The sequence below is a fragment of the Corythoichthys intestinalis genome, chromosome 21 (genome assembly GCF_030265065.1).
Source record: "Corythoichthys intestinalis isolate RoL2023-P3 chromosome 21, ASM3026506v1, whole genome shotgun sequence".
Taxonomy (NCBI): Eukaryota; Metazoa; Chordata; class Actinopteri; order Syngnathiformes; family Syngnathidae; genus Corythoichthys; species Corythoichthys intestinalis.
In genome coordinates, this window is record NC_080415.1 from 31843899 (window position 1) to 31865387 (window position 21489).

The 21489-nt window shown below is 38.2% G+C and overlaps 1 protein-coding gene across 1 annotated transcript in view; it reads right to left on the reverse strand.

Moving 5' to 3' along the window:
- Nucleotides 1-18656, reverse strand: part of LOC130909511 (tumor necrosis factor receptor superfamily member 16-like) — a 52296-nt gene extending 33640 nt beyond the window's left edge. The window contains exons 1-3 of the mRNA XM_057826067.1: nt 18603-18656; nt 12381-12681; nt 1291-1432 (exon numbers count right to left, since the gene is read on the reverse strand). Of these exons, the coding sequence (XP_057682050.1) occupies nt 1291-1432; nt 12381-12434 (196 nt within the window). The 5' untranslated portion in view covers nt 12435-12681; nt 18603-18656. The remainder of the gene's footprint in view (nt 1-1290; nt 1433-12380; nt 12682-18602) is intronic.
- Between the last annotated feature and the right edge of the window lie 2833 nt (nt 18657-21489).

Consider the following 21489-nt stretch of genomic DNA (forward strand, 5'->3'; position numbering starts at 1 on the left):
ATCGGCCAAAACTGAAACCCTCCTCAACCCAACTTGTCAGCGCTGACGAGTTCGAGTGTGGCGGGGCGGTTGCTAACAGTCATACGCTACTGTTTAGCCACATCTGGATTCAATACCTTATTACTTCTCATCCTTCGCATAGCTGCTGAAAACAGAAATGTTGTTTAATCCATCTGCAGGCGACGCTCATGATTTTACGACACTATGCGGGTGTGCGCTGGTACTCATGGGAAACTCAGTGCTGGTCCTCATGGAAAACGCAGTCTTCCTTAAGGCAAAACACTACTGCTCGGGGCCGTTAAAATCGACTAAAACTGAAACGTTACTAAGTGTTGCTTTGAGCTGTATTTTCAAGAAAGTTTAACAAATACTTATCTTTTTTTGTTTGTATTATAAATTATAAATTCAAGTGTACAGGCTCCTGAATTCTATTTTTTAAATTTATTTTATTTATGGAATTTTGCTGTGTTTCATTCAAATTCAGTCTATAAAGTAACTATTATATGTAGAAAAAAATCTTCTCAATTCTTTCAATCTTTTCAAAGTTAAAATATAGTATTTATTTTAAATATTAAGTATTTATATTAAAAAAATAAATAAATAAAAAAATTATATTCATCCTCGGTGTCACCGTCCACTTTGATAAGTTGTGTTAGTGTCCCTTTGAGAAAATTCCCTATTCATTAATTACATCACTCCTCTGCGATAAACATCACACCACAAGCGGGGAATTCAATTGTGGTAAGCACAGTTTATATCTTTCAGTTTTATGAGGTTCGTCGTGACATGTCCACTGGGTTAAAGCAGTATATCAAAGAAATTAATTGAAACGAATCATTTCTAAAGGTTTGTTTGCAAAATTATTGATTTCTCATCATGAATCCAAAGTCATGTTAGTTATTATGCTAGCAAAGCTAGGCTGAGGGCTAACTTTCACACAAAATGTCCCCTCTGTTAGTTTCCACTCTGTTACGTCCAAATGGCACCCTGTAAACAATATGACCCGTATGCAGTTGATTTTTTAAGAATCGGTATCCATCATGTTTTTTTTTTTTTTTTTTTTTTTAGAATAATCGATTATATGGGTAGAAAGTTACATTTATTTATTTCTGCTATTCAAAAACAGCATAGTTGAGAAGACAATGGGCGAAAATATTGAAAATCTTATTCCTTAATTTTTTTTTTTTCTTTATTAGACGGAAATCTGACAATATAGAGACATTGAAATTCCACAAATTCTGCCAATTAGAATAGTTCTCGATTAATGCTGTGCATTTGTGTATTGCTTACTGTCCAGGCAGGGTGCGCAGACGGGCTGCGTGGCTCCGCACGGCTTGACCACCCCTTCGCCTGGCGGACACTGTTTACAGCATTTCCCATCCGTGGTGTACTGGCCCGACAAGCACTTTTCCTCCTTGGCCGAGGTCCTCGCCTGTCAGTCATTGCACGTGTCATCATTACGCGCCGGCAGATAGGATGTGAGGTAAACTGGCAAAATGTGATACCCCCGGGAATACAAAGCAAAGCAAACTAATGCGATACCAAGGGTTGTCAAAAGTAGTCGATACTGAAATATTTTATCTTAACATGATATTTGATTGCAAAAGTATCAACACTCAGTTATGGATATTTTTTGCATTTTCTTTTTATTCCCAGCTTCCCAGTCATATGAATTTGATGTTAAGTGCTGTCAACGGTACTGTAAGATGAGCATTTAAAGCAGTGGCGGAACAAATGTGAAGAGGGACGGGGTGCGATGAGTACAAATGGGCCCCTCAAAACAATTGTTCATGTGTTGGCCTTGTGAATGGGGTGTTAGTGGACTTTTAAAAAAAAAAATTAGATCTTGCCCGCTTGCAGCCTCCCCTTGCTTGACCACGCCCATTTTACACCCATAAACCCGGTTTGGTCTCAACATTGGTGGGGACAATATACAGTGGGGCAAAAAAGTATTTAGTCAACCACCAATTGTGCAAGTTCTCCTACTTGAAAAGATTAGAGAAGCCTGTAATTGTCAACATGGATAAACCTCAACTATGAGAGACAGAATGTGGAAAAAAAAAACTGAAAATCACATTGTTTGATTTTTAAATAATTTATTTCCAAATTCGAGTGGAAAATAAGTATTTGGTCACCTATAAACAAGCAATATTTCTGGCTGTCAAAGAGGTCTAACTTCTTCTAACGAGGTCTAACGAGGCTCCACTCATTACTTGTATTAATAGCACCTGTTTTAACTCATTATCGGTATAAAAGACACCTGTCCACAATCTCAGTCAGTCACACTCCAAACTCCACTATGGCCAAGACCAAAGAGCTGCCGAAGGACACCAGAGACAAAATTGTAGACCTGCACCAGGCTGGGAAGACTGAATCTGCAATAGGTAAAACGCTTGGTGTAAAGAAATTAACTGTGGGAGCAATTATTAGAAAATGGAAGACATACAAGACCACTGATAATCTCCCTCGATCTGGGGCTCCATGCAAGATCTCACCCCGTGGCGTCAAAATGATAACAAGAACGGTGAGCAAAAATCCCAGAACCACACGGGGGGACCTCGTGAATGACCTACAGAGAGCTGGGACCACAGTAACAAAGGCGACTATCAGTAACACAATGCGCCGCCAGGGACTCAAATCCTGCACTGCCGGATGTGTCCCCCTGCTGAAAAAAGTACACGTCCAGGCCCATCTGCGGTTTGCTAGAGAGCAATTGGATGATCCAGAAGAGGACTGGGAGAATGTGTTATGGTCAGATGAAACCAAAATAGAACTTTTTGGCAGAAACACAGGTTCTCGTGTTTGGAAGAGAAAGAATACTGAATTGCATCCGAAGAACACCATACCCACTGTGAAGCATGGAGGTGGAAACATCATGCTTTGGGGCTGTTTTTCTGCAAAGGGACCAGGACGACTGATCTGTGTAAAGGAAAGATTGAATGGGGCCATGTATAGAGAGATTATGAGTGAAAATCTCCTTCCATCAGTAAGGGCATTGAAGATGAGACGTGGCTGGGTCTTTCAGCATGACAATGATCCCAAACACACAGCCAGGGCAACAAAGGAGTGGCTTCGTAAGAAGCATTTCAAGGTCCTGGAGTGGCCTAGCCAGTCTCCAGATCTCAACCCCATAGAAAATCTGTGGAAGGAGTTGAAAGTCCGTGTTGCCCAACAAAGGCCCCAAAACATCACTGCTCTAGAGGAGATCTGCATGGAGGAATGGGCCAAAATACCAGAAACAGTGTGTTGCCACTGTTGCCAACAAAGGGTACATAACAAAGTATTGAGATGAACTTTTGGTATTGACCAAATACTTATTTTCCACCATGATTTGCAAATAAATTCTTTAAAAATCAAACAATGTGATTTTCTGGGTTTTTTCCTCCACATTCTGTCTCTCATGGTTGAGGTTTACCCATGTTGACAATTACAGGCCTCTCTAATATTTTCAAGTGGGAGAACTTGCACAATTAGTGGTTGACTAAATACTTATTTGCCCCACTGTAACAGCATAACCTGCATGTACACTTTTTGCTCGGGATGGAACATTAATAAGACCAAACAGACGAGGTGAACGGGGGCCAGAGCTATATTTCTCACAAATATGAACCTAATTAATTGATATGCTAAATCAGGTGTGCTCATTACGTCGATCACGATCTACCAGTCAATTGCAACGCAAGTGTGGGTAGCTCGCAGCATCCCCATAGAATATATATATATGTATACACATTAGGGCTGTCAAAATTATCGCGTTAACGCGCGGTAATTAATTTTTTAAATTAATCACGTTAAAATATTTGACGCAATTAATGCACATGTCCCGCTCAGACAGTTTTCTGCCTTTTGGTAAGTTTCACAGCAAGGCTTTTTGTGCTGCAACAGCGAACTCTTGTGGTCGCTTTGCGACATGGTTTATTTTTTTCTTGCCAGTTCATTATGGCTGCACGACGTCTCGGGCTGACGCCTACGTTGTAATGTTGTGCTTATATGATCCTTGGACGAGATTTGTCCGTAAGTACGGTTGTTGTAAAGAATGTACATATTATGTTAGTAAGCGAAATGTTCTATTTTTTGTATGAGACGCTTTTTGTTTATGTTTAGTGAACCTGTATAGCGTGCTAAGCTAACGTTGTTGCTAATGCAATGCTTGTGTACTTTTGTTGTTGTTGTAGTTTTATGACGGTCTAAAGAGGACAATGGTTTGAGGCTATTTTATTAATAAATCAGATGAAAAAGGAAGAAGTCTGATTATTAAGGCGTCGTTCACTAGCTGTCTAGCTTTGGAAAAAATAGACGCTTCGGAGTGAGGACTGCATTGACAGATTTAAATGACAGTAGAGTGAAATGTCCACTACAGTCCTTATGTACCGTATGTTGAATGTACAGTGGGGAGAACAAGTATTTGATACACTGCCAATGGGTTTTCCTATTTTCATTCCTTTATCTACTTTCTCCTTAATATTCTCAACTTAACATATGACAGAAGTTCTCCAATTTAAAATTCAGAGAAAGACTTGAACATAAATTCCAATTGTATTACTATATTCTTCTTTTTTGTTGTTGACAGTGTTACATTAAGACACGTGAGAACTACTTTAAACTGTAAAAACAACCTGACGCTTCCCCTTTAATTGCTGTATATTGATATTATTGTTGCCAAAACAGTGACAATATCATATAGCGACTTGCTCTTGTAATGTTGCGCCACGCCCACAGCTACAAGCGGCGGCTCGGGTGTTAGCGTCGCCCGAAAAGCCGGCGAGGGTCAAAAGGGGATGAAACCAAAATGGCCGCGGGACTTGGCGCGCTTTCAAAGGTGTCACTCAAATATCCACCAACAGGTTTGTTCACATGCGAGGCCCTTTTGACAGTTGACGCCGCCGTGTTGTTTTTCGCACTCGTATTAAAGGCCACTGCGCTACACGCTAATATGCGAGTGATAATAGAGCGCTTTTGTAGTAGAGGAATACAAACATGCTGGGTTTTTGTAGAGGTAATGTCACTTTGGGAAGCACGACTTGCCGCACGCAAGCTAGCAGCTGACTCACGGGAGCCTGAAGGCAACGCTTGACGTTTAGTCAGTCGCATTCCGCACACACCTTAAGTTGGAGGATTTATGAGCCCGCGCTTGCATTTTACGTTAATGTATGCACACGCGTTGCGTTCAAGTGAGGGTTTTATGAGGGGAGCCTGAAACAGTGTTAGTTAGCGGGCTGGAAAACATTAGCTAAATTAATTATAGTCAATACTGTTTTAACCTCTTGTAAGGCATTCATTGACTGTCATTGACAGCGCTATATGTCCAATCATATTGGACTGGGAGGGGCACGAATGAACGTTTAGCGCCTTGTACTCTCATGTTGGTTGCTTATATTGTGTTGCTTATACAGAGTAAGCAGCTGGACAGAAAAGTGTTATGGGGTGATAGAGAGAAAAGGACAGACGAGAATAAATGAATAAAGATAAAAACAGAAGAAAACATCATTAACTATTAGACGTGCCTATTACCGGTCATTTCAAGGTATACTGTGGTATGAAAACGTTAAGGTTTCAATAACGCAAAAATTTTATGTCCCAAAAATGCATGGAGAAATCCCTCGCTAGCAACTTTAAGGCTCAACCCTCCCTCACCCGTTGTTGCTCAGTGTCAGTGAGTCAGCTGTGCTACATGATGGCTGGAGGAGGTTAAACTCCTGAACTATTTCCCCCATTAAAGAAAACCAAATCACTGGTATGGGAATACTTCAGGTACAGAAAAGTTAAAGACGGCCGCAGCTTAGAGGTGGAGGGCCAACCGACATCTAAACCATGTTTGTGGGGGGTGGCTGCCGAGTAGGCAATACCTCAAATATGATTTCGCATTTATACAAAATTAAAGGTTAGTAAACATTGTCATGAACGTTTCCCGACAACTACAAGAATGAACTCCAGCATGTTTAGTGTGTCTAGCAGTGGTAAAACGTGTTGTTTTTCTCTCTGGCATCTGTTTGTGTTGAGAAAGAGAGTGTGTGGGTAATGTAAACATGATACGAGTCATACACATGTGCGTTTTATGGAAAATAATTCAATTATTTTTGTTCTGATGTTAATAAGGTTGAGCTGTGGCTGTAGCATCACCTAAAAGACTGCATTTATTTTAATTTTATTTTGAATATATGTATATTTTTTATTTTATTTGAACTTAACATTAAACATATGTTCCAATTTGCTAATATGTTTTGTAAAAATACAAATCCTGTTCAGTGGAATTTGTTTTTTTAAACCTAGATATCTCAAAGTAACACATTTTAGAGCTGTAATTGCAATACTGTGATACCGTGAAACCATGATATTTTCGCCTAAGGTTATCATACCGTCAGAATATCATACCGCCACATGCCTATTATCTAGGCATACGGATGGAAAAGTATCTGAACCTTTTGGAATTTCTCACATTTCTGCATAAAATCGCCATCAAATGTGATCTGATCTTTGTCAAAATCACACAGATGAAAAAACTGTCTGCTTTAACAAAAAACACTCAAACATTTCTAGGTTTTCGTATTTTAATGAGGATAGTATGCAAACAATCACAGAAGGGGGAAAAATAATTAAGTGAACCATCACATTTAATATTTTGTGCCCCTCACCCCTTTTGGCAGCAATAACTTCAACCAGACGCTTCCTGTAGCTGCAGATCAGTCTGGCACATCGATCAGGACTAATTATCGCCCATTTTCCTCTACAAAACCGCTGCAGTTCAGTCAGATTCCTCGGATGTCTGGCATGAATCGCTGTCTGTAGGTCATGCCACGGCATCTCAATGGGGTTCAAGTCTGGACTTTGACTTGGCCACTCTAGAACGTGTATTTTGCTCTTCTGAAAACATTCTGAAGTTGATTTACTCCTGCGTTTTGGATCATTGTCTTGTTGCAGCATCCATCCTCTTTTTAGTTTCAACTGTCTGACAGACGGCCTCAGGTTTTCGTGCAAAAACATCCTGATAAACTTTTGAATTCATTCTTCCATTAATGATTGTAAGTTGACCAGGTCCTGAGACAGCAAAACAGCCCCAAATCATGATGCGAACATTAAACGAGCAAGTGTTTTTTAGACAGTAGTGGCTTCCTGCGCGGAGTCATCACATTATCACCATTCTTGGCCATAGTTTTACATCCAGTTGATGTGTGCACACAGATATTGGACTGTGCCAGTTATTTCTGTAAGTCTTTAGCAGACACTATAGGGTTCTTTTTTACCTCTCTGATTATTCTGCGCTGAACTCTTGGCATCATCTTTGGTGGACGGCCACTCCTTGGGAGAGAAGCAACAGTGCCAAACTCTCTGCATTTGTAGACAACGTCTCTGACTGTCGAATGCTGAACAACCAGACTTTTAGAGATGGTTTTGTAACCTTTCCCAGCTATATACAAATCGACAATCCTTGCTCACAGGTCTTCAGACAGCTCTTTTGACCGAGCCATGATGCACATCGGATGATGCTTCTCATCAAGACAATTCTTAGCGGGTGTACGTTTTATACCGTCATTGTTTGCATGCTATCCTCATTAAAATAAGAAAACCTATTAATATTTGGGTGGTTTTAGTTGAAGCAGATACTGTTTTTACATCTGTGTGATTTTAACAAAGATCACATCACATTTGACTGTGATTTTATGCAGAAATGTGACAAATTCCAAAAGGTTCAGATATTTTATTATACCACTGTATATACGAGCCATTACAAGTAGCAGTAATGTCTACTTTTACCGAGGGGACACCATGTGGGATAAGGGATACCTAGTTGAAGAGATTGTCATGATTGGACGTCTATCAAGTGACACTCATTTTAAATTCAAAGCAGAAGACGGAAAATGATGCCTTCTGTCGATTTCGTTTCAGTAAAAAAACAAAAAAAAAATCATCTAGTTTTACTTGGAGTAGAAGTATAAATACAGAAATGCCATTCTTAAATTTAAATGTTTTTTGTACACAGTTATTGATTAAAATGATCAATAAATTAATCGATTAGTAAGTCCTTGGCAGTTTTACCTGTTATTTTTTAAACTTTTTATTCTAATTGCATGACAACTGGGAACCCTTTTCAAATCGTAAAAATGTGACAAAATATTGCATCGCATACATGAAAAAGGTAAAAAAAATTAACTACAACTCTAAAACTTTATCACTGTAACTAAATTTGTAAACAAATAACTTTGTTTTTGTTTTTGTAAGACTTACTGGCTGCCTTTGATGGCAATTGACATCTAAACCATTTGGACTGAAAGGGCTGGCAGCAATCTAACGAATGAGTATTTGATGATGATTACTTAAGAAAAATAAAATAATTTAAAAAGATTGTTAATGTTTTACTCATTCACTGCCATTGACAGTGATAGACTTAAAATCCATTTCAACTGGGATGGGAGGCATTGAGTGATCATGCTGCACTGCCGTTGACGGTGATAGACGTCCAATCCAATTCGACTGGGGTTGACCTCCCAGTCGAAATGGAATGGACGTCTATCGTAGTCAATGGCGATGATTCCGTTGAATGACAATAATTCTAATACAAAAATGTCTCTCTCATTTTAATTCTTTAATTTTTTTTGAAGCATTCCTTATTGTTTGCCCTTGACAGAGATAAACGTCCAATCTCTGGCTGCAGCTATCGATTATTTAGGTAATCGAATAATCTATCCAGTAGTTAGTTCGACTAATCGAGTAATCGGATTATGCACATTTTCATATGTTGCAGAATAAATTTTAGGATATGATTATTCTTGCTATTATATTTATATTGGCTTGCTAAGATGACACTTTCGAAAGAGCATTTAATGCGATTACAAAATAATATTCCCGAGTGTTTCTTCAAACGAGATAGAACTGCACTTTCATTTCACAAGCGCAGTAAAAATAAATCAAAATACCTGATCTGAGCTTTGAACCGTTTCAAAAAATTAATGAGGATCTAAATACAACAAAGGAACAATTGGCTAAGTGTTATAGCAAAAGTCCGTTAGCTTAAATGTTACAAAATGCTAAGTTTTATTCTTTTTACAATGCTCTTTACAAATCGCTCAAACACATATTCCCACAAAAAATGCTAAATATACTTCTAAAGTAAACAACAAATGCATAAAACAAACAGATTAGCTGGAAAAAAAAAAAAAACAGGGAGCAGCTGAATTCAGCCATGTTAAACGAGCTACGGTATATTCACTTTTGCCACTAGAGGGCAGTGTGTCCACCCAAATCAATAAAAGTAAACGCGACACTTTCAAAACAAACCATTACAACGTCACTCTAATTAAACGAATCCGTGAAAGTGGCAAAATTTGACTCAAAGCTTTTTTCTAATCGGATTACTCGAGTTAATCGTTGCAGCGCTAGTTCAATCCGATCCATCGAGTGACGCTGCCAGTCCCTCCCAGTCAAAATGGATCGGACGTCTATCCCTGTCAAAGGCGCTGAAACCCAATCCCCATCATCCTCGAGTCAATTTTCCGTCAGCGGCACTTAACCTCTCAACCTGAGCTGTCAGCGCTTGTTAAACCATTAGACGTCCGGCGTGCCGACCTTCCTCGCAACTTATCAATATTGCATACCTGAGTCAGAACATGATGCACGGCCGCTGTTCGCTTGTTAAAACCTAACCTGTCACGCGCGAAAACCGCCGAGAAATATTTACAACCGCCTATAAATTAGGGATTGTTTGACAATGACTGCGAGTAACAAAACTGGGGGATCACGTCTTCACGCTGAGGTCGCGTTCTGTTCTTAGAAGTTATGTCAACGCTTATTTTAGCTAGCTATAATTATAAGCAGGTGCACCTTGCGCACCCTGAAATGACTTTTTCAAAGTTGTTGTTACGATACTAAAAATGTTAACTTTTTTTGAATGAACTCTTTCAGTGCAAATGATGATGATAAACGTCCAATCGTGTGGCGTTTAATCTAATTTCTGCCGTGAATTGAAATGAGTTCATCACTAGTAGACGTCCAATCCATTTGAAGTGGGAGGGGATGGCAGCAAATGAACAGTTCAAATGGATTGGACGTCCATGGCGGTCAGTGGCAGTCCTGCCCTGCCCACTATAAAACACACACCTGGTAAGAATTTTCTTGATGAGAAGCAGTGTCGGATGTGCATCATGACTCGGTCAAAAGAGCCGTCTGAAGACCTGTGATCAAGGATTGTTGATTTGTATAAAGCTGGGAAAGGATACAAAATCATCTCTAAAAGTCTGGATGTTCATCAATCGACAGTCAGAGACGTTGTCTACAAATGGAGAGACTTTGGCACTGTTGCGTCTCTCCCAAGAAGTGGCAGTCCACCAAAGATGACGCCAAGAGTTCAGCACAGAATACTCAGGGAGGTAAAAAAGAACCATAAAGTGTCTGCTAAAGACTTACAAAAATCACTGGCACAGTCCAATATCTCTGTGCACACATCAACTATATGTAAAACTATGGCCAAGAATGGTGCTCAGGGGAGGACTCCACAGAGGAAGCCACTGCTGTCTAAAAAAAACATTGTTGCTCCTTTAATGTTTGCAAAAAGGCACTTGAACACTCCACTGACGGTTTGGCAAAATATTTTGTGGCCCGATGAAAGCAAAGTTGAATTGTTTGGGAGTAACACACAACGTCATCTGTGGAGGAAAAATAGAAGAGCTCACCAACATCAACACCACATCCCCACCGTGAAGCATGGTGGAGGGAGCATCATGATTTGGGGCTGCTTTGCTACCTCAGGGCCTGGACAACTTGCAATCATTAATGAAAGAATGAATTCAAAAGTTTATCAGGATGTTTTGCAGGAAAACCTAAGGCCGTCTATCAGACACTTAAAGCTAAAAAGAGGATGGATGTTGCAACAAGACAATGATCCAAAACACAGAAGTAAATCAACTTCAGAATGGCTTCAGAAGAACACAATACACGTTCTGGAGTGGCCAAGTCAAAGTCCAGACTTGAACCCCATCGAGATGCTGTGGGATGACCTAAAGACGGCGATTCATGCCAGACATACCAGGAATCTGACTGAACTACAGCAGTTTTGTAGAGAAGAATGGGCCAAAATTATCTTGATCGATGTGCCAGACTGATCTGCAGCTACAGGAAGCGTCTGGTTTAAGTTATTGCTGCCAAAGGGGTGGCTACAAAATATTGAATGTGACGGTTCACTGACTTATTTTTCCCCCTTCTGTCATTGTTTGCATACTATCCTCATTCAATGTTTTTTAGACAGCAGTGGCTTCCTCCGTAGAGTCCTCCCATAAACACCATTCTTGGCCATAGTTTTACATATAGTCGATGTGCATACATAGATATTGGACTGTGCCAGTGATTTCTGTAAGTCTTTAGCAGACACTAGGGTTCTTTTTTTACCTCTCTGAGTATTGTGCGCTGAACTTTTGGCGTCATCTTTGGTGGATGGCCACTCCTTGGGAGAGAAGCAACAGTGCCAAACTCTCTCCATTTGTAGACAACTTCTGTGACTGCCAATTGATGAACATCCAGACTTTTAGAGATGGTTTTGTATCCTTTCCCAGCTTTATACAAATCAACAATCCTTGATCGCATGTCTTCAGACAGCTCATTTGACCAAGCCATGATGCACCTCAGACAATGCTTCTCATCAAGACAATTCTTACCAGGTGAGTGTTTTATAGTGGGCAGGGCAGCTTTAAACCACTCATCAGTGGTTGGGCACTCAACTGACTTAAATTGTTTGGTAATAATTGGTTTCAATTTCTCTTAGAGTCTCCTTAGGCAGAGGGTTCACTTACTTATTTTTCCCCCTGCCGTCATTGTTTGCATGCTATCCTCATTAAAATATGAAAACCTATAAATGTTTGGGTGGTTTTAGTTAAAGCAGACAATTTTTTCATCTGTGTGATTTTGCAAATATCAGATCTAATTTGATGTTGATTTTAAGCAGAAATGTGAGAAATTCCAAAATGTTCAGATACTTTTTCATACCACTGTAAATGGCTGTCAACTATTGACAAACTCATTTCAATTGTTAGCAGACGGACAATTTGATGCCACATGGATGGACATCTGTCATTGTCAATGGCACTGAATGAGTTCAACAAGAAAAGAAAAAAAAGACATTTAATTTGGGTTTTTTTTGTGTATTATCGGAAATTATATTGAGTAATTTTTTGAGTATTGCATTTTAGTATTGATCAAAATCAAATTTATTTCCTCACCACAATTTTTGGTGACCTGTGATAGTGCAAAAACAAATAACTGAGTATCAATACTTTTGCAATTAAATATCGTATCCGGATACAACATTTCCATATCGATACTTTTAACAGTTCTAGTTGAACCTGCCTCAAAAACGACAACTCCACTTGAGTTAAACCAAAAAAAAATCTACTCACCAGTCCAAGCAGTACTGTCATCAAAATCATATTCATCGCGTAAATCCTTCCCATTTTTGCTTCAGATGACCCGCTCACAGATTTCCCCGGGCAATGGAGCGGGTGACCATGCTTGTCAATCCCTAAAATAAGAAGAAGCCCCCCGTAAAGTCAGGGTGAGGGTCCGCAAACGTTGACGGCATGCTGAGGAAACGCGAGCGGGGTCAGGCTGGTTGGGTGTTTTGCTTGCAGTGCGCTGGCTGGCTGCTCTTGTGACACCAGCACGCAGCTCCCAGGCGTCCTCGCCCTTGGCCACGCCCACCTAGTGAACACACACACACAAAACACACTTGAAACACATGCAAACACAGATACTGCTTTCCAGGTTGTAACATGGATTTCGTTATATCACTTGTTGGGACCGCCTTATAAACACACTCATAAACAATAACATTAAGGTACACTGTTAAAAGAACTGTTGAATTTATCGGACAATTCATTAAACGATTAATCGGATGTCACTTTTTTTAATTACCTTCACAATTTAACTTTAAGTTGTTTTGGGCTTGCTGTATGTAACAATGAAGACAAAATGGATGACTATTTCCTTCAAACATAATATTTTATTACAGCTTCTTGACTTTACTGTAGTCAACACCTCTACTGTTTTAAATACCGTTGTTCTGCCAAAATCTTCTACATCGGCGAAACGTCCTACATTACTCGAATTTGACACCCAAAGTACTATCATGCGCTCTAAACTTGTTTTGTTTAGATGCATACAGGAATAACGTAGTAAAAAAAAGCCTGCAAAAAAAACTTAAATGTAGTTATATCAAATAAGGACAGTTTAAATATGCTACGTGACTAATGTGGTCAAATGCTTCACAGCTAACACAAAAAAACACAATTGTTAAAAGTATGAGAGGGTAATACATGCAAAAAGTATCTTTGAGGCAATGAAAAGGTTCTAAATAACTAAATTAGGGCTGTCAAACGATTAAAATTTTTAATCGAGTTAATTACAGCTTAAAAATTAATTAATCGTAATTAATCGCATTTCAAACCATCATAAAATATGCCATATTTTTCTGTAAATTATTGTTAGAATGGAAAGATAAGACACAAGACGGATATATACATTCAACATACGGTACATAAATACTGTATTTGTTTATTATAACAATAAATCAACAAGATGGCATTAACATTATTAACATTCTCTTAAAGCAGACATGTCCAAAGTCCGGCCCGGGGGCCAAATGTGGCCCGTGGTCAAATTTCATCCGGCCCCCAGCCTCTGTCATAAAATCAATAACATCTGGCCCGTACAGAGACCTAATAAATTGGTCAGCAGTACTGCAACCAGCATATGAAGTAGCTTACACACGAAATGCTGCTCCTAATTTACCCACTAAGAGGCAGCAGCACTTTAACCCTTTATTGCCAAATGTATCACATTTGATACACCTAAAATGTCATGATTTTCAGACTAATTTAGAATTTTGACATTTCTTTTTGAAAAAAAAAAAAAAAAATTATGGATGCAAGTCAACACATGCATCTGCAGGTTCCATGAGAAAAAAACATGATTTAGCATGGGTTATAGACATTAGAGCGCTTATTACACATATTCATTTTGACTTTTCTTTTCATAAATTTGAAAAAAAGGTTTCATTAGGACCTTATTTTTTAAAATTTTGGGATTCTCTGATAATTGCTTCATGTTGCAGGTATATAAGGGCTAAGCAACATTACTCCGTGTGACCCTGTACTTCCATTTTTCTAAAATGGCGACAATCAACAAAAAAAAGTCGACTGTGACGGCTGACGCTTCAAGGATAGATGGAAATTGGACTATTTCTTCACTAAAATACGCAACAACTGTGTCTTGCCTCATTTGCAAAGAGACAGTCGCTGTTTTTAAAGATTTCAATGAGGCGATATTACCAAACAAGGCAACTTGAAGCTAGTTGAATTTTACAGCAGTAGTATTTCCCAAGAGCCCGAGAGTCGAAAAAGAACGCCGCAAAGGCTAGTTACGAGATTGTTGAAATTATTCATTAAAAAAATAATAAAGCAAATGTGACACACTGAATGGCTTGCTAATTTTTGCTTAAATATATTGTTCTACGTAAAGGACGTCAGCCAAGGTCGGCCCCCACATTTTTACCACGCCAAATCTGGCCCCCTTTGCAAAAAGTTTGGACACCCTTGTCTTAAAGCGATCCATGAATAGAAAGACTTGTAGTTCCTAAAAGATAAATGTTAGTACAAGTTATAGAAATTTTATATTAAAACTCCTCTTAATGTTTTCGTTTTAATAAAATTTGTAAAATTTTCAATCAAAAAATAAACTAGTAGCTCGCCATTGTTGTCATTAATTACACCATGCTCACTCATGGTACTAACCCATAAAATCAGTTGGACCCAAGCGCCAGCAGAGGGCGCCAAACACAAAAAAAACAAGTAACAAGCGGACATTACCCTCTACTGTCATTTTAATCTGTTTGAGCGGGGCATGTGCGTTATTTGCGTCAAATATTTTAACGTGATTAATTTAAAAAATTAATTACCGCCCGTTAACGCGATATTTTTGACAGCCCTAAACTAAATAAAAACAAAAATAGTGAGTACTCGCCACTTCTAACCGATGTGCGCATGCGTATGGATGCATGCGCAAGCGCGCTGAGCATTGTGTAGGACGTTTCACCGCGTAGTAAGGAATGGCCGAACACCGTATTGGCCGGAATATAAGATGGCCCTGATTAGAAGACGACCCCCTCTTTTTCAAGACTCAAGTTTGAAAAAAGACTTTTTGAACACCAACTTAATTTTTATACAGAAAATAATTACAGTACATCTGAAACAAATATCAATATATTTGAGAGAAAAAGCATGTTATTTTGCCTCATTCAAATCTTAATATCTGAACATTTAACTATGTAAACTAAAGTGCACTCACATTCGTAAATGAATGGCTTCTGGTTTTTGAAATGTAAATCAACCAATCTATTGTGATAAAACAACAAAATCGCAATAACTGCATTAACCATCAAAGTGAAGTCTAACTGTAACTGTAGTCTTGAAACAAATCTGAATAAGGAAAAACATTGCAATAAGATAATGCAAACTGGTTAAACTTGAGAGTGGCTGAGATCGGTCATGACAGAACATCGCTTCAATGATATCTGACGCCATCTAGTGTCGTGAATGGGTATGACGTCTAGACCGCGACTATAAGACGACCCCCTCTTTTTCATTCTTATTTCAATGCAAAAAACACTGTCTTATATTCGGGCCAGTACGGTCCATACTTGATAAAGTTTTTAATAAAGGTTCTGAGGATGAAACATTAAAAAAATTCTCAATACACAAACAGACAAAAGTCCTGTTCATTCAAATACAATAAAAGTGCTGCTGATTGATATTTTTTTTACCCTTGTGGGCAAAGCGCTGATATAAATTGTGTCAATGACTCATTTATTTTCTTTAAATAAACTAAACAATAAAATCCAATTAGGAGGAGGCAGTTTTCTTTATCAAACAGTTGTTCATAATAATACAATCCAAATCCAATTTCAAAGCACACTCTCTTGTATGACAATTAACAGTTTGAATGGGAGTTTGTGTTGAAATGAGACACTAAGATGTTATATGAATGGGTTTATGGGTCTTTTTTCTTTACAAATAGAAATTAGACAACTTTACTATCTAACAATAACTCAAGTGCTACTAGGCTTCTCCAAAACACAATACAAACGGACACTTAAGACACTGATTAGCATAATTGCTAATTAGCTTAGCGCTCCGCGCTAAGTACTGACGTCTTAGTGGAAGTCTTTGAAACACTGAGTGAATAGTTACTTTTGCGCTATTTCAAGAGATATTTTGGAACTATTTGCACATTTTATTTTATTTTAAACAACATGGATGGATATTTAAGTTTTATGCGGGTCTTTGAAAAGCATTAAAAGTCATTAAATGCATATTGTCAAAATTTAGGCCCTAAAAATCATTAAACTAAATGTTCGAGGCATTAAAAATGATGATTATAAAGTTTTTTTACAAGATTGATTACAGCGGTCTGATATTATCAGGTAGCCGATAAAAGCATTTTAAAATGGATTGGATGATATCGACATCGGTTCTGGGCCAATATGCATGTTGCCTTCAAAGCGAATGTAGAAGCCTGCTGCCTTTGTTCAACGGTTCATCAGTCATCATCAATCCTTGATCACATGTCTTCAGACAGCTCTTTTGACTGAGCTATGATGCACATCAGACAATGCTTCTCATCAAGACAATTCTCACCAGGTGTGTGTTTTATAGTGGGCAGGGCAGCTTTAGGCCACTAATCAGTAATTGTGCACACACCTGACTAAAGTTGTTTGGTAAAAATTGGTTTCAATTGCTCTTTAAGTCTCCTTAGGCAGAGGATTCACTTGCTTATTTTTCCACCTTCTGTCATTGTTTGCATCCTACCCACATTAAAATATGGAAACCTATAAATGTTTGGGTGGTTTTAGTTAAAGCAGACACTGTTTTTACATCTGTGTGATTTTAACAAAGATCAGATCACATTTGATGGTGATTATATGCAGAAATGTGAGAAATTCCTAAAGGTTCAGATACTTTTTCATACCACTGTATCTTTACATTTTTTGCAAAAATATGCAAAGTATGCTCAAATCCTGCTTGTTTTTACTGGATTATTTTAGGTTGCAGCACTACTTGAAATTGAGTGTGGGGAAAAACTGTCATGATAATAATGTATAATTTTTCACCAAACAATCCAAAATGTATAATATCGAGGCGCATTGATATTGTGATATAAAATGGCCCATATCGTAATTCTCACAGCATTAAATAATAAAAATTATTCAACTTGATTATGGCGCCGTGTAGCAACTAGTTCAACAGCTGCTGAGAACTCCAACACTTGATCTCAAGGCGCAACATCGTGTTTAGTCATGATCGAAGCCCGTGAAGTGCTTCTTGCTTTTTACGGAGCCAATATTTAGCCTCAGGTGTCGCGTTATTCAACACAAGGTTGCGCCCTCCGACGCATAAAGGCGGCTGTGTTTTGTCCCCGGAGCGAAGCGGGGAATTGAAGACACTGATAAATGAACAGGAAGGAAAAAAATGAAGAGAAAGAAGTCAGTGTTTCGTGGAGGGGAAGACCCATAAAGTTCATGAAGTTGAAGATTTTGAGAAATTGGGATGAAATGAATGATCAGTAGTCCAAATGGTTTGGGCGTCTATTGCTGTCAATGGCAGTGAATGAATTAATAACGTTCACCACCACTTTAAAGAAACTGCAACGTTAATTTTTTGCGTGCCGTTGACAATGATTGGAATTGGAATGAGTTTATCAAGAGTAGACATAGCGAATGAACGAATATTTGTTCGCTGCCAATCCTCCCATTTCGAATGGATCTGTCAATAGCGCCAATGACTGAATAATGTTGATATAAAATAAGTAGGGCTGTCAAAATGATCGCGTTAACGGGCGGTAATTCATTTTTTAAATTAATCACGTTAAAATATTTGACGCAATTAACGCACATGCCCCGCTCAAACAGATTAAAATGACAGCACAGTGTCATGTGCACTTGTAACTTGTGTTTTTTGGAGTTTTGTCGCCCTCTGCTGGCACTTGGGTGCGACTGATTTTATGGGTTTCAGCACCATGAGAATTGTGTAATTATTGGCATCAACAATGGCGAGCTACTAGTTTATTTTTTGAATGAAAATTTTGATTGAAGTAATATTTATACATTTAAAAATATGGGTATTGGAGGTTATTATTGCTTTTTAAAAATGCTTTTCAGCCTTTGAAATGCACATTTTTGTCATTTTTAATAACATTTTGATTAAAATCAACTGCCAAAGGTCTCGGGTTAGTATCGATGTTAGATTGCGTGGTTTTCAGCATCAGCACAACACTATTTATACTCTTGGTTCGCTGCCAAAAACATGTTATAGCAATAAAGCTTTATCGGTGGTACTTCTACTATTGTCTGTTATTGTTAAGTGATTCTTTAATATCCCTGAAGTGAAAATTGTTTTTTTGTTTGTTTTTAAATCGTGTATATTTCCCTCCCCCCCAAAAAAAACAAATTTGAGAGCTATTATCAAAATCTTAAATATATTTTCGACCTAATTGCCCAGCTCTAATGAAACCAGATTCGTTCGGACAACGCTAGCCCTCCCAGTTCGAAAAGATTAGACGTCTATTACCGTCAACTGCAGTAGCACGAGATCATTCACTGCATTTTTGCTGATGTACTGACAATGACATGGATTTTCTGTGTGCGCATCTGGTCCTCTTTGCTTTCATGCATAATTTACACGGCCACAGTAACACCAGCTTCCGCTCGTTTTCCGTTCTCAATCATTATTTGCCCGCTCAGTAGAAGTCGCAACAAAATGCTGAAGCGTTATTGTTTTAAGATGAGGAATGTGTTTAGAACTATTGTTGTTACACATCATTTGGTAAGATTTCTCAGTTGGGCTTTTGAGGTCGTTTTGGCAGTGAGGAGGGCTTTTGTTTTGAAGAGATATGAGAAGAGGAGACAACTTGAAAATATAAAAAGCAAGAAAAAACTTTTTTTGTTGTTGCTCTCAATGCATTAATAAATGTCGTAAAATAAAGAGGAATTTCAGACCTAAACGTTTTATCATAATGTTACTATCATGCTGGTTTGTTTTTGCAGGCCATGTGCGCCATGACATCCTCGTTTCAGATGATAGACAATGCTTCTCCCTGCTGGAGAGCTGGAAGAACTACACAATCCTTTTGAAATGGGAGGGTAAGTGTCAGTGCCAAAATCATATGGCGGAAAACACAGACAAGACTGAAAAAGCAGTTTTTGCTCATGCACCCCTCTTTAGAATAAACTGCTGTATTTTAAGCCAAAAGAACTGTTGTGTTTGATAGAACGATATGTCTATATGCTGCCATAGCAGATTCATGGCGCACTTAGCCTCCGAACTATTTTGAATTTGTCCCGTTTACCCTGGAAACCTCCGTTTACAGACGTCGCACAACCATTTTTGTTTCAACACAGCCATGAAAACAAGGTAGTTAATTATATTTATTTTTCTAAATGTCTGTCATTTTTAGCTCAGAATCATTATTTGATGTCTAATATTTAGTTTGAAGAAAAAAAAAAAAACGACTTAAAAAAATTATTCACTTTTATATTTTAAACTTTTAAACAAATTACGTCACAATGAAAAATTTGGCGTCTGTAAAAAAAGTCATGGATATCTACCTCATAACTATCACTTAATTGTATTTTTTTTGTTACTGTCGCATTTTCCCCGATATGTTATTCATTCATTCATTCATTTTCCATGCCGCTTTTTCCTCACGAGGGTCGCGGAGGTGCTGGAGCCTATCCCAGCTAACTATGGGCAGTAGGCAGGGGACACCCTGAACTGGTTGCCAGCCAATCACAGGGCACAAGGAGACATACAACCATTCACGCACACACTCATACCTACGGACAATTTAGAGTGTTCAATCAGCCTACCGTGCATGTTTTTGGGATGTGGGAGGAAACCGGAGTCCCCGGAGGAAACCCACGCAGGCACGGGGAGAACATGCAAACTCCACACAGGATGGCCGAAGCCCGGGATTGAACCCTTGATCTCAGAACTGTGAGGCAGACGTGCTAACCACTCAGCCACCGTGCCGCCCCCGATATGTTAGATGATAAATAATTGATCCAAACAAAAAAAAAATTGAAAAATAACGTTTGAAAGGGTAACTATATGAAAAAGAAAATCTCAACCACTCCTTGTTGTCTGCGATTTCTGCATCGCAACCCTTGTGATATCACTATGTTTCACCCATAAAATAAAAAAATAAATCCGACTGTGTCCATTCATAGCTGTGTCTTGAAACTCAGTGATACATGCTACATGGAGTTTTTGGTTTGAAACAAGGTAAGTATGCGATAGTATCTCGTTAAAATCGTGGCATCTCTAATTTTGCTCTCGCGTGCTCTCGCCTCCAGTGAGGGTTTTGCTGTTAATTTTTTTTTTTTTTTTAAATGCCCTACTGTTCAAACATTTTCTTACTGTAGAAAATAGAGATTTTAAGCTTTCCAATGATGTATCACACATGCATATCGGACAATTTTGAAATTTGGCCAAATTGGGGGCCTCAGAGCGGAACTTCAAGTCACTTGAGTGTTTTCAGGCATATAATCATGAAAAAGGAGAAATTTATAAATAAATTTCTTCTTTTTAAAATGTATTTATTTTCAAAAAAAATATTTATTTTACTTACGTTCGTAAGTTGGCAGTGTATCAAATACTTGTTCTCCCCACTGTATTTAACGAATATTTTAGTTTCAAAATATTTTTTAATTGAAATATTTGTTTAATATTTTTCATTTTGAATGCCTTCTTATTTCTTAATTTTTACTTAATCTACCATATTTTATTCTATATATGGTTTTTTTTATTTTATTGAATTGTTTTTTTTAATCTAGGATTTTCCAATTTTTTGTTGTATTTTAAAATTTATTTTATATACATATTTCCACGTACTTATGTATTCCTCCAATGCCTTATGATTTATATTTGGTTAATGTAAATTCAGGCATCAATGACCACCAACAATCCAATAAATGGGAGTTGGGTAACTGTTGGTTGGTCCCACCAATTTACTAACCCCTCTCAGACATCACTATCATTGCACTGCTAATGCCACAACATTGTCACATACACTCACCTAAGTCATATGTTCTCAGACATTGTCTCCATGTGGCTACTGCATATTCGATATGTGCACAGTTACATGATATCATTTTTGAACTGTTATAATCAATATCTTTGCACACACTCTCGTACAATCATATCAGGTCAGCCATCTGCCTCCCTGAATGAGTACTGTAGATTGTCATATACAGTTGGGAGAACAAGTATTTGATACACTGTCAATGGGAAAACTCATTGGCACTGTATCAAATACTTGTTCTGCCCACTGTATGCTCTGTTATATTACCACTACATCACCACTTGCTGCTAGCCACTTATTCACTTTATTCCCAATCTGTGTACACTATAACATATGTTTTTTTACATTAGTCATATTGTACTTTTGCTTTTGTTG